The sequence below is a fragment of the Lissotriton helveticus genome, chromosome 7 (genome assembly GCF_964261635.1).
Source record: "Lissotriton helveticus chromosome 7, aLisHel1.1, whole genome shotgun sequence".
Lineage (NCBI taxonomy): Eukaryota > Metazoa > Chordata > Amphibia > Caudata > Salamandridae > Lissotriton > Lissotriton helveticus.
The window spans coordinates 1,815,270,110-1,815,283,965 of record NC_136068.1 but is presented as its reverse complement, the minus strand read 5'-3'; the positions used below and the strand labels follow the sequence as shown (position 1 = coordinate 1,815,283,965).

At 46.2% G+C, this 13,856-nt stretch overlaps 1 protein-coding gene across 1 annotated transcript in view; it reads left to right on the top strand.

The window, feature by feature from the left end:
• The first annotated feature begins 218 nt into the window (after nt 1–218).
• LOC144769725 (uncharacterized) overlaps nt 219–13,856 on the top strand; it is a 63,430-nt gene continuing 49,792 nt past the window's right edge. The window contains exon 1 of the mRNA XM_078653906.1: nt 219–575. Within this exon, the coding sequence (XP_078510032.1) occupies nt 219–575 (357 nt within the window). The remainder of the gene's footprint in view (nt 576–13,856) is intronic.

Sequence of the window (13,856 nt, the reverse complement as noted above, 5' to 3'; positions counted from 1 at the left end):
GGGGGAGAAGGGCAGTCCGCAGCAAAGTCACAGCCTCATCGTCCATGAGGAGCTGGGGCAGAGGAGTTTGATCCGGAGACCAGGGGTCGGGAAAGAAAGACCACGGGCGCCAAGACAGCTGTTCGCAGAACGGGAGGCAGTCCCGGGAGCAGGGGAGAACACGCCACAAAGCTGTCCCACATCATCTGGGACCAAAAGGAGGAGCCTCAGCAACGCCGATGCTGGATGGGTACAGGAGGAGGCACAGGAGGAGGGCACAGGAGGAGAGCTCTTCAGGCTATGCTTTGGTAGAAGCCGATCGCGAGCTTGAAAGTCTGCCCGGGGAGTCATTTGCACCGATGTTCCTAAGGCGCCGCCATTTTGCGGTCAGGCAAGCCCCGGGGCAGAGCAGACTGGAGCGCTTCTCAGAGGAGAGCAGCGTTAGTTGCAGTGGCGCCCAGCTCACCTCTAGTGCTGGTGTAAAATTGGAGGCCAAGTGCTTCAAGTGGCAACCTCCGCTGACACCAAAGGATCCGTTGAACAAAGCCGCCATTTTAATCAGGAGCTCCTCCGTGGGTGAGAGGCTGAGCCAGCAGGTAGGAGGGAGGATACAGGAGGTCTGCTGGAAAACAGGGTGTATGAGGTGTCGGAGGTGCGGGGTTAACCCCAGGACAGGCCAGTGGTTTCTTCAGCTCAGCTGCAGCATATGCAGAGGGGCAGCAACTCGTGGTAACAGATGCCGTATATGTTGTGGGAGAGGCAGTAGGCGCTGGGCCCAGGTCATCAATTAGTGGCGCCGATCGGCATTTACGGGTCACCTCCGGGCGCCATTTTAAAGTCAGGCAGGCACGGGAGAACCGATTGCGGCGGGGCCGTCTCCGGTGTAAAGCCGTTACGGAGGCCCCTGAGGTAGTGTTCCACTAGTGGCAGTTGCTGTGCCCCTCGAAATGCGCACATTAGACATACCTCCTGCAGAGGGATGCAGCCATCGGCGCTCACGGCAAGGCTCCGGTCGCCATTTTGGCCGCCGCTGTCGTCTCTCCGCACCACAAAACTACGCCACTCCAGTGGCACCAGCAGCGATCTGAGCAGCCCCGCAGGTGCCCCACACCTTCCACCTCAGGTAGGGAGCATGAGCATCGCGGAGGGCTTCCTTCAGACGCTGGGATCCAGGCCGGAGCAGCGCGTGGACCGGGAGCCGAGACGGTCCACGTCCCATCCGTCTCTGCTCCTCCTCCTCCTTCTCACGGACCAGGTCACCGACTCGAGGTAGCCAGCCAACTCCTGGAATCTGAAGTGCAGCATCAGTTGTGGATGGCAAGTGTTCCTTTGCAAGACTGTCTCGAGTCTCTAGAATGTAGGCTCTGTAATACAGCAGAATGATAATGTACGTAAAAGGGTGTGGTCGACGTCGCCATGTCTAGACCCTCAAGGTCCGGAACAAACATTTTTATGCAAACAGCATTTTGTATGGGGTCCGCCCACCCAGAGACTTTCTAGGGAGATTACTAAGTACACGTTGTACGCTATACAGATAGGTCAACCAATTTCTGCCAGTACCTACAACCCTAGCTGTCAAGAATTACTTTAAGTCACGGTTCATTCACTTCACAACTTAATTGCCCTCAGCCCTGTATGAAGACGAACATTTGACCTGCACCCCCAGAGACCTCATGGCATCCTTGTACTCCTTAGAGGCGAACGCTGGACCCTGGTCGGAATGGAGGGTGCCACATGCAAAAATTCCCACAAAGACACGCAAATCCCTTATGATAGTTCGAGCATCAGCACTACTTTGCGGCCAGAGCCAAATAAAGCGAGTGCACAAATCCACTGCTGCTAAAATGTATTTATACGCAATATCTGAGGAGAAAGGACTGCAGTGATCTAAATTAACACACCCAAGTGGTTTATTAGATATGTACAACTGAGTTTGTGGTGGCCGCGCAGCAGTAGACGGTTTGATCTGCTGGCAAATGTCATAGTTAAGGACATAATCACACATCTGTTTGTACAATCCACGCCATCAGCAACCCTGCTATAAGATAGAGACAGTCGCTGAAACGCCGGCATGCACCGAGGCCAAGCCCTCATGAGCGACTGTTATCAAGGTTTGCCTGCGGTCCGCATTGGGAATCAATCTGTTACCAACGTCGTTAATTTTAACATAGGGAACTTTATCAGGACTTAAATGATGAGAGTATTTAAAAGGAAAACCTCTAGGGTAATCACCTCCCTTCTCTGGTGCAGCAATGGCTGCCAAGATGTCTTCATCAATTTTACTTTTGAACCTTGTAACTGCTGCTACTAAATATGTCGCCACTGCTGTCTCTGCTGCTTCATCAGCAAGACTGTTACCAACAGCGTGTCCTCCTACGCGCTGGTGACCAAGAGTATGAATTACATTCACAAGAGGCAGACTTTCTTTAAGTTCTGCGACTCAAACCCAAAGCATTTTGTGTTTGATTGTGCTACCTTTGGAATCACGATTGTCACTCTGAGTCCAAAGAAAATAAATTGTCATGGAAAGACTAAACACAGTAGTAAGAGTCACTTACAATAAGAGTAGTCACACCGGGATCAGCAAACTCCAGTGCTAGCACCAGAGCAGGTAGCTCTGCCAACTGGGCAGTACAGTCCCCTAATGTCTGCGTATGCACGACATCAGACTTCAATTCTCCATTCACCATGGTACCAACCACTATTGCGCAAGCCGCTGAGTAAGCATGCTAAGATTCTGTCGCCCATTGCGCCGAACCATGAGAGTAAATGATACAATGGTAATCCTCCAGCAGGCTCAAGACAGCTGATAGCCAGAAACCGGTCCTAGGATGCTTGATTCTGGTCCAGGAAAGACATGGCTTGGCAGTTCAGGCTGGACTGTTCCCATAAGGAACAGAGTCAAGGCTGATTTGCATATGACCATGTCTGAACTGGGGTGGTGTGGAGTGCAAAACAACTATGGATTTAGGCCCAGATCTCTGTACTGGGGTGAATGTATGACATTGTTCTGCATTCTGTCCATCAACTGTTGTTTTTGCATTTGTCACACCGAGTGGGATGGGTATGCTCAGACGTGAGTCCCATGCTCTCCACACCACTGGAGTCAAGCTATCCTGGCTGAAGACGGCTGATAGCCAGAAACCGGTCCTAGGATGCTTGATTCCGTGTCCAGGAAAGACATGGCTTGGCAGTTCGGGCTGGACTGTACCCATGAGGCACAGGGTCAAGGCTGATTTGCATATGGCCATGTCTGAACTGGGGTGCTGTGGAGTGCAAAAAAACGATGGATTTAGGCCCAGATCTCTGTACTGGGGTGAATGTATGACATTGTTCTGCATTCTGTCCATCAACTGTTGTTTTTGCACCTATATCAATATCACCCATAAGGACACAGTATAGGAAAAACAATATATATGAATTGTAGCAAAAATGGGTAGTAATTCAAAGTACAAACCTTTTTAAAATTTCAACTTGAATAAACCTATAATTTATCCATATAGGTAGGTTAATCCATCACTGCTGTCAACTGGAAACAGGAGTGAGGGTGTTGTGGACTAATATACGCACTACTCAGTGTCTGGAACATAAGACCAAATGTTGGGTGCGCCATGTTGCAGAGATTCCGCTCATGCACAGAACTATGCACAGGAAGCCAGGACCTCAGTGAATTGTGGTGGACCAAAAAATTCACCTCAGTACCCAGAACCCCTATCTGACTAGCATCAGTGTCTAATTAGCTCTCCGTACTACAGCAAAGCTACCAATGATTAGACAACTCAGAACAAGAGACCTAGGGAACTCTCAGGAATGGTGGAAATCAAGAACACTCTTTCGTTTTTATTCTTATACAAATCCACAACATGAGTAATCAGAGACATGGAAAAGTTTAAAATGTTTATTTTTAACTATGTGCTCTAAGATGCAATATTTTGGCTAACATAAGCAGGCACATGATTAGAAATAAAACAATCAGCAATGTTACAATTCCATAAAACACAACGGGAGAAATCATGTTACAATGATAGTGGAAACAGGTCATATAGCAACTTGTGAACCACCTATCCCTGCCAGGAACTACGTTTTATAATATTAGGTCTCTTAGGCTTGAATGGGGAACCCCATACCTCCAAGATCAGCAGAGGTGAATCACATCTCAGTATCAGCAAAGCTCTCTGTCTCTGGAAAAGGTATTTCTTCAAGTGCCCGAATTAGCATCCAATGCAATATTAAAGGCACTAGAATTTCAGTTTATTGCAGCTGTGTGCATGTTGTGTCTAGAGCGTGGGCCGATCAACCTGAATCACAGCATACATTGCTATTATGACCTTGAAGACCTCAGCAAGCAGTATACAGACTAAGGTTGCGGTGTAAGTCTAGGGATGTGAAAAACAGACCATTCTCATGCGAAGAAAATCAAGCAAGTTAACTTACAACAACAGTTACATGTAGTGTTGTGTGCAAAAGCTGCAAAGTGGTAAATGGCGTTTATACTTCTAATATGCTTATGCTAACATAGCAATGCGTGCAAGCAGAAGCCTGTATTCACTACATTGAAGGAGTTTGAGGGAGTGGGGTATGATGTGGCAGAACATCGTCATGTGAGGTGATAGCAGCGACAGTTGGCTATGCTTTTCAGTGCAGCCTTGCATTGGTCAATAGGATAGGGGGGCTGGAATTCCTTGGGCAGACTTTCAGCCCTTGTCCTCATACCATAAGAAGGGTGTCCATGTCTGGAGGAATAAGTTGGTCTGGTCTGGCAGGTAATAGATAATACACTCATGTGAACCCGTCTGGATCATGGCTAAGTGCCAGGCCTACTAGGACAGTGTCGCTGGCAATCTCCATTGATGGAGGGTGTGTTCTCACTGGTAGGTTGGAGGACGATGTAGTCTGTTTTCAGAACTGGCTCACCAAACGTCTAGAAGCTCTGGCACCTCCTTGCCAGGTTAGGTCAAAACTGACAAGAGCATCTGCTTCGTGGTTCTCAGCCACACTGGCTGGTAAGAGAAGGCACTGCAAGAAGCTGGAGAGAATCTGGCGGAGGCAGTATGACACATCTGCTAAGTGGTCTTATAGAGAAGCAGTGAAGGAATATCATAGGGAGATTACGGCAGCAAAAAAATCCTTTTTAGCTAAAAGGATTGAGGAAGCAGACAACTCCTGCAAAGAGATCTTTAAGATTGTAAAAGAATTTATTTCTCCCTCCTGCTGTGCTCCGACGTCTGTCTTTTCAGAACCATGGATTACGGCGCTTGCAGCATTTTTTTCTAATAAAATTCGTACCATCCAATCGACCTTACAAGGAGCCCAGAATATCTCGGATTGTGGCTCTGTGGCTGTCGGCTCTCTTAATCCATGGTCATATTCATCTGTATCGGACACAAATATTCCTATTCTTGACTGCTTCCCTGTTTTAGAGCTTCAGGCTTCGCTTGACCTCTTGTCCAACTTGAAATCTGGCTCTCCACTAGACCCTTGCCCTGCCAAGTGTCTTGCGACCTTGGTGCCTGCTCTTAACTCTATTATCAATCCCATGATTAATCTATCTTTGAGCTCGGGAAAAGTCCCCTCATCTTGGAAGCAGGCCCTTGTTCTCCCCCTTATTAAAAAGCCGAATGCAGATGCCAAATTGCACTCGAACTACAGGCCAATCTCCTTGTTGCCCGCTCTGGCCAAAATAGCGGAAAAGCATGCACATACCACCTTAACCAGCTTTCTAGAGGGTAATTCCTTATTACATCAGTCTCAGTCTGGGTTTAGATCCAACCTGAGTACAGAAACTGCTCTACTCGAGGTGACGGAGGCTTTTAAGGAAACCCTTGACAGGGGTGGAAAGGCCTTGCTCATCATGCTGTATCTGTCGGCGGCCTTCGACACCGTTCCCCACGACCTTCTCCTGACAAGACTCTGGGAGATTGGCCTGAGGAAAACGGTGTTCGAATGGTTTCAATCCTTTCTGGCCGACCGCAGACAAATGATCTGGGCCCCCCCTTCACCGTCCCTATGCCGCAGCTTGAGGTTGGGGTCCCGCAGGGCTCCATACTCAGCCCCTCCCTTTTTAACATCTTTATGTCACCTTTGGCGGCCCGGGTGGAGGAGCTAGGGGCTCAGATCTTGTCCTATGCGGATGATACGCAGCTCCTGTTCACTTGTGACAGGGGCTGTGATTTCGATGGAGTGGCCATCCGTAATTGTCTGGAGCTTGTGTTTGATTGGTTTGGTAAAAGCGGCCTCAAATGCAACTCAGACAAATCCGAGATACTGTTTTTTGGTTGTCCTGCAGACTCAAGATGGAGGCACTGGTGGCCTGCGAACATGTTCCCCCCTGCCAGTGGTTCTGTTACAGCTAGGAACCTGGGCATGTTGGTTGATAACACTCTTTCCTTCACGGCCCAGGTAGCTGGCCTGACGGGGAAGTGCTTTGCCATATTAAAGATGTTAAGAAAGTTTCTGCCGTATCTATCGTTGGAGCATAAGAAGATTACGGTGCAGGCCCTGATAGGGTCACGCCTGGACTATGCTAACATCCTTTACCTGGGTCTTCCTGAATATCTGCTGACCCGCCTGCAGATAGTCCAAAATTCTGCAGCCAGGGCGATCTTTGGTCTTACCAGAAGGGCCAGGGCGAGCAACCTCCTTGTGATGCTGCACTGGCTGCCGATTCGGAAGCGCATCGCTTTTAAGACCTTAACTACAGCCTTTAAGGCGCTTCACAATTTCGGCGCTGGCTATTTGCAGAAAAGGGTCAACTTCTATCTACCATCTAGACCCTTGAGGTCGGCCGCCCAGGCCAATGCCATCGTGTCGGCAGTGAGACGTGTGCGCTGTGGAGGTCGCTCTTTTAGCTACCTTGCCCCCCGTCTCTGGAACACTCTGCCCCTGACGCTGCGAACGTGCTCCAATTTGTTTGCTTTTAGAAAGGGACTTAAAACCTATCCTTTTGCTCTGTAAGCTGTTTTGTGGTGCTTGATGCCGTAGGGCTGCCTTTTGTTTGTTGCTGGTGTTTGTGTGAGGATCTATAGCGCCGGGACGCTCTTTGAGCAGCTGAGCGCTCTACAAAACCCCCAGTAACATAACATAACATAACATAACATATCTTAGCTGTGCCCAGTGCTGTATAGAAGAGGTGGCATTATGGTCAGGAGAGCTCTGGTTAGGTCCGTGTGTCATGGAGGAGAATAACTGAGGGGATGAGTGGTAGCTGCAGAGGTATTGAGGCGCTCAAGACTGATCTGCCATACAACCAAAAGGGTTGAATCGAGTAACATTGACAGATTATATGAGTCGTATCACAGTGAGTGCTCATACACCTCCATCAGTGCACGTGCAGGAGGAGACCTGCTCTATTTATTTCAGTCGAGGTCCAATGCCAGTTGCCTAGTGTTTTAAAAAGACAGAACTTTAGATGGGCCTTTCTCGTACCCCTTTCTAGAGCCATAATGATATGCACCCAGTTGTCGTCTTCATATGTGACTGAAAGTTTGGAATGCCATTTGGCGTGCAAGGCTCGTGAAAGTGGCTGTGAGAAAAAATTAGATGAAAGTGTGCCATATAGTCTGGACATCACCCCTTTACACCTCTCCCATGTATGCAGACTGGGTACTATGGGCTAGGACTCAAGAGACCATAGGGGGGGTACCCAGGTAACTCTTCAAACAGTGTTGTAATTGTAAGTAGTGCCAGGCTTGTTTAAGGTGGAGGCCAAATTCTTCTCTCAGTTTGGCAAATAGTTTAAGGTCACCATTTAGTAAGAGTTGGTCTACAGTGTTAATACGTGCCTCCTCCAGTGAGTCCAGTGTAGTAGTGTAGGGTCTGTACCTCAATGCGAATTCTGGCATTGCCCCACAAGGGGGCTTTTTCATGCACTAGCTGATTTGTCCAGAATAGGTGGTGTGCACGTTGCCAGGCCCTTTGCATGGCATGTAACACCTGATGATTAGTATCGTGGCTGCCTAGGGTGGCTTCATACAGGATAGATAGGCCTGGGTCGGTGGGTAGTAAGGTCCATTCAATTTGGACCCACTGCAGCAGGTCTGGAACCCCAGGTGGCATGTACAACAGTTGGGAGAGATGGAGAGCAAGGGCGTAGTGTTCCACCAATGGTAGGCCTAGCCCTTCACAGGAGTGCCATGCTATGAGCTTGTCTCTAATCTGGGTTTCGAAGACCCCTATTCAAAAGACCATATTTGGAGGTCAATTAGACGTAGTGTGGACAGGGGTACTTGAGCTGTGAGCATCCCAAGCATGAACGTGAAGCGTGGTAGCATTATCATCCGTACCGCTTGCACTCTGCCCCACACAGAGAGCCAAAGCGCAGCCTATTTTTTAAAGTCATGCTTCTTCTCGGCTAGTAGTGGATCCATGTTGTGCGGGTCCATATCCTTCATGCCCATGTTCACTAGGATCCCCAGTTAGTTCCCTCGGATCCCCTCATTGAGTCTGGTCTAGTCCCCAGCGCCAGGAAGCCGCTCGGCCGCAGTGCGCTTTATTAAGTTTCTTTTTCATTTCATTTCATTTCATTTCAGATACTTAAGGCGGGAATATTGGCAGCAGAAAGGGAAGTTGTGTAAGGCCAGCCGAGAGAGGGAGGGCTTTGCTTTTGTCCCAGTTTATTTTAGAGCCGGTAAGTGTCGAGAAATCATCAAGATGCCAGTTTGAAGTATGTCACATACATAAGTCTTAGGATGCTACCTCAGGATTATAAGAATGTGGCACTCAGTTGCAAGAAATTAGCTGAAACATGTTTTTTTGTTAATGGATACTTCAATAGCAAAACATTGTTTATAAATATGAGTGTCTACATGTTTGCACAGGTTTACTACTTACTTGCATAAACACTCTGTGCTGTACAATGTAATGGGTACAAGTACAGCTCGTAACAGAGCAAACATTTCAGCTGTCACAAAGGCGTATCGAAAGGCATTTCATGACAGAGCTATTGAATGACACTATTTCCTGGTTGGCGGAATGTAAATGTATCCCAATGCATTATTAAACATATATCATCCAGAAAGGCTTCCTAAAGGCAGAAAGTTATTGTTATTGTTATTGTTAATTGCCATTTTATAGCGCTGAATCACCAGCAGATCTTTCTAAGTCAAATTAGAAGTATCACTGATTCAAAGCTGTTTCCACAGGAGCCACAGGCAATTGGCAAAATTTTATTCATTTTCACACAAATTCAAAAGGACTAAACCTTCCATGGGGACTCATTCTGTTATGCTTGCAGAACACAGTGGCACTCGCTGCACAACCTATCGGCGCTTCTGTATCTGTGGGACATGGAAAAGAACAGCTCATCATGAGAGGGTTTAGGAAAGTCTCAGATTCAAGACAAATTTTAAGAGACTTTGTTATTGAACATTACTGGAAAAATTGAAGCAGGGGTAAGGAGGAGTTAAGCCATCTACGTTGCAATGCAGGAACACAAATCATTCCCATCCTTCTCCTTGACACATCAGGTCAGCGATAGAAGGATGAGGTGGAGGAAGAAGAGGGGGAGGTAAGATATCCAAATGTGACCAACCAGATCAACATTACTGAGTCACGTGACCTCCTCAAACCCACCCTGAGAAAAGGAAGGAGAGCTACCTATAATTAGAACCTCCAGCAGAGAAGTGAGAGAAGAAAGAGCTCAAGTCTTACAGGCTGCACAGCTAACTCCATCCTCTTTGTCATAATGAGGTCCTTTGCTGCCAGTGCCACCCTCTTCTTGGTTTTCATAGCTGCAGGTGAGTCCATACAGTGATGTTTACACAGCTATGTGCAAGACAGACTCTGGATCTTCCTTGTATAGCTCTCCTTGTGTTTTTTTGATTCATTAATAACATTTATATTTTTTGGTGATCTGGGTCATCAAACTGTTGTTTCCTTTGCAGTATGACTCATCTACCAGAGTGCTAATGCCAAGCTGAACTCGTTCCTATTAACACCAAGGTGATTTCTGTAATTGAGTACAGCTAGTTTGAGGTCTCTCTAAGCTGAGTCCCCATCTCTAAACCAAGGCTGAGCTAATGTGTGCACTCCTGACTAATGAAATCAAACACTCTCTCTGCCACTGATTGAACCAAAGCAAGTTCTTCTACTGTTAACATCCAGATGCTCACACTTCTTCGATATTATCAAGCTAAACATTCCATCACTACCAACACTGAGCTGACCCTTCCCCATATTGACAGCTGGGCTTTCCTCCTACTAAATGGCATGTCTGCATGTATGAATATGGTGTTTCTACAATGCAAGCCTAGCCAAAAGGTAGCAGAGTGCTGCATATAATTAACATCATTCTGAGCTCTTCACCTGCATACCTGTTCTTAATCACTATCTATTAACACCAAGCTGAGTTTCTCCTACCAGCACTAAGGTGAGCTCTTCCTCTATTAACACCAAGTTGAGCTATCACCCTAGTAATAAGAAACTATCAAGCTATCCTATTAAAATTAAGCTGTTCGCTCCTGCGTCTAACACCAAGCTGATCTATCCCCCACTAAAGCCAACCTCTGTTCCGCCTCTATTGACACAAAGCTGAGCTAACCCCCTTATTAATAATACGCTGTGTCATTCTGCAACCAATGACAAGATGAGCTCTTTCCCTATCAACACCAAACACTGCTCTCCATCTAGCACCAAGCTGAGCTCTTGCAAAAGCAGCTTCAATCTGAGGTCTCCACTTATTAACTGATAAGAACAAGAGGGCAGGGTTTTAAACGTATGTGGTTAGGAATTGGCACCTACAACGAGTGTGCGTGTTCTTTGGCTGTAGTGTACGTGAGACGGTGCCAACAGGAGGGGGTTAACCCTTAACCCCCTAAATCATAGACCAGAGGTCACACACTTCCGGTCCCAGACGCTGCGATCCTCGGCTCTTCACAGCATACTCACTTTTGCAGAGAACCTATTTGGTCTACCTCCCCGATCGGGAGCCGGACCTCACATCAGAGCGCTGCGGTTCCTCTGGCACCGCAACACCGCTTGGCTGCTCTCAGCTGACTTGCTGACCAGCCCCTACCACGGCTCCAGCCCACGGTCCCTACTTTGGACAGCTCATGGCCAAGAATCACCCACCTCCCCTTTGTAACTGGGACGGAAGTACAACCGGTGAAGAGTGAAGCCCTTATTTTGGTTCCACCTTACGGTTTTTATTTCGGCCCCCTCATCTGTTTGGACAAATACTGACTCTCATCAATCAGCTGGGATGGAAGTACAACCGGCAGAGAGATACAAGGTCTCTTTTTATTGCCTTAAGCCCTGAAGAAGTCTTGGCGTACTTCCCCAGACGAAAAACGCGTTGGCTGGGCAACCATTCAGGATTAAAGAACACAACACTTCAGATAGTTCTTCGTCATTTTGATCACATTTTTGTACAATTGAATGTTACATGTGCACATGCTTGCAGGAATTCCACCTATTAACTCCAAGCTCTGGCCTCTGCAACTGAGCTTTCCCACTGTTAACCCTAAGCTCGTCTCTCCCCACTATTAAAACCAAGTTGAGCTAGCCCCTACTAAGGCAAAGTTTAGTTTTTCCGCTATTAATACAAAACATAGCTCATCCCTATATGATACAGACTGCCTTTCATTCTCTACTAGCATGAAATTTAGGATGACCTAATAGGCTACTACTGTCAAGTTGAGCTTATATGTTATTATGTACCACATACAACACCAATGCACACCACAAAAAAAGCAATGTGTACACATCCACATGCAGAGACATATAGATACAGAAAGGGGATTTTAGACAGATCCTCACAGCCATTGGCTACTGTGGTCCAGCTGGCTTTAGGCATTGCCTTCAGCTGGTGTCCGTCAGTGTTGATGTCTACCAATGACATCTAACAGATGTGAACTACATAGAAATGTAATTCATACACATAGTTGAGTTAATTATACTTTTGTTATGCTTTAAAAAATGGTCCTATACCTGAGGACTCTGTTCCCGAAGCCTACACCTTGTTATTTCTATGGGGGGGGGGTGTTTAATTGGCTCCGCCAGCAGAGCTTTCAGATTGTTGCGGCCCGCCTTGTGCTTGGAGCAAAATCTCTGCAATCACTGCGTAGCTGAGTTTCTCCGCGCCCACCACCATGCACCCAGTGAGGTGACTTGTACACATGCTGTCACATACAAATGCAATTGACGTTTTGTGGGAAGCATAGCAGGTTTCTGGGCCACAAACCACGTTAACTTCCTCTGGTGCCCCATTTCTGCTGCAGGTACTTGTGGCCACACGTCAAGATTGGTGTAGTCTGAGTGCATTGTGAGCGGTGAGCACAGGCAAACTGTACCTCTGGTAGCAGTTGTATTAAACTTCCCAGAACATGCTGTGCTCAGAGGAGGAGTGTGGCATGCTCTCATGAGATCCTCCCCAATAGATGCTATCGGTGCCCGGCTTTGCACTACTATCCCAGTGCTAGCTCTGCTCTGGTTGCAGTGACCTAACTGCCCCAGCTCAAGGGCTCATAGACTCGCCTCATGCAAAGCGGTGGTGCCTCATTTCTTTGGCCGGTGTGGCGGATGGCCAAAGTCTGAGCTGCTTCGGGGGCTGTGTGCTGTGCCATATACTATCTCTACTGGACCTTTATAGCCCAGTATAGCCTTCCAGCATCCCAGCCACATCCGAAGTCCCCAACAGCTTCTGAAGAGCGGCACAGGCCCCAAAGAGCTAGACAGCCCATCTTCCCTTGCGACTCTGCCTCCTGCGGCCAGTAAACTACGTAGGAAACTCCTTGCTGCTGACAGATATTTAGATTATTCACAGCAGAGTTTATTGTGCATTTAGATCATAGTGGAATCTCTGTTCCGTAGACATCTGAAGCGATGACTGTAGGAATGGCGCATTGGTATTTTAGAGTCGCTTTAAGCCGCTTCCACTCAAGGTATCATTTTTGAGGGTGCCTTCTTTATAACAACATATGATCACACTAGGTGGGCTCAGGGGCGTAGGGGGCATCTACTGTGCTCTAATGCAAGCAAGAGAAATGTGGCATCAAGAATCAATGTATTTTAGGGGGCAGAACACCCAAAGGGATTCATTTTGCACTCTCCCTTCCTCCTGTCCAGCTTTTGCAAACTTACTATTCCCACTCCAGAGAGTGCAACAGTAGGGAAAGCGTTGGATAGCGTAGGGGTAAAAATGACTATTCCCACTCCAGAGGGTGCAACAGTAGGGAAAGCGTTGGATACCGTAGGGGTAAAAATTACTAGTCCCACTCCAGAGAGTGCAACAGTAGGGTAGTGAGTGCAACAGTAGGGAAAGTAAATATTTAATATATTAATAACAATAAATTAAATATCAATACCAATAAAAAATAAATTAAAAGTAATTACCAATTTAATATAATAATTAATCTTTTAAAAATACAAATAAATATTAATTATTAAAATTCATTACATATTAATAAAAAATAATTACCAATTAACAATTATTTAATTAGCAATTAAAAATTAATTAACAATTCGTTCAAAATAAATACCAATAAATAAATTAAAATATTTAATTAATTACAATTAAATTACTTCCCACCCTATTCCCCTATAAACCCACAACCCGCTACGGAAAATAAATTAATAAAATTAACATAATTATCAATTAATCAATTAACAAAAATTAATTACCAATTATAAATTAATTAATTAGCAATTCGAAATTAATTAACAATTAATTTAAAATAAATACCAATAAATAAATTAAAATGTTTAATTAGTTACAATTAAAGTACTTCCCACCCTATTCCCCTATGAACCCACAACCCGCTACAGAATTAAATTACGCAAAAATTAAATAACATCAAATTCATAACTTGAAATACATTTTAATAAAAATATATACTTTTCACACATATACTAAAATACAAAACACTTAAAAAAAATTGCTA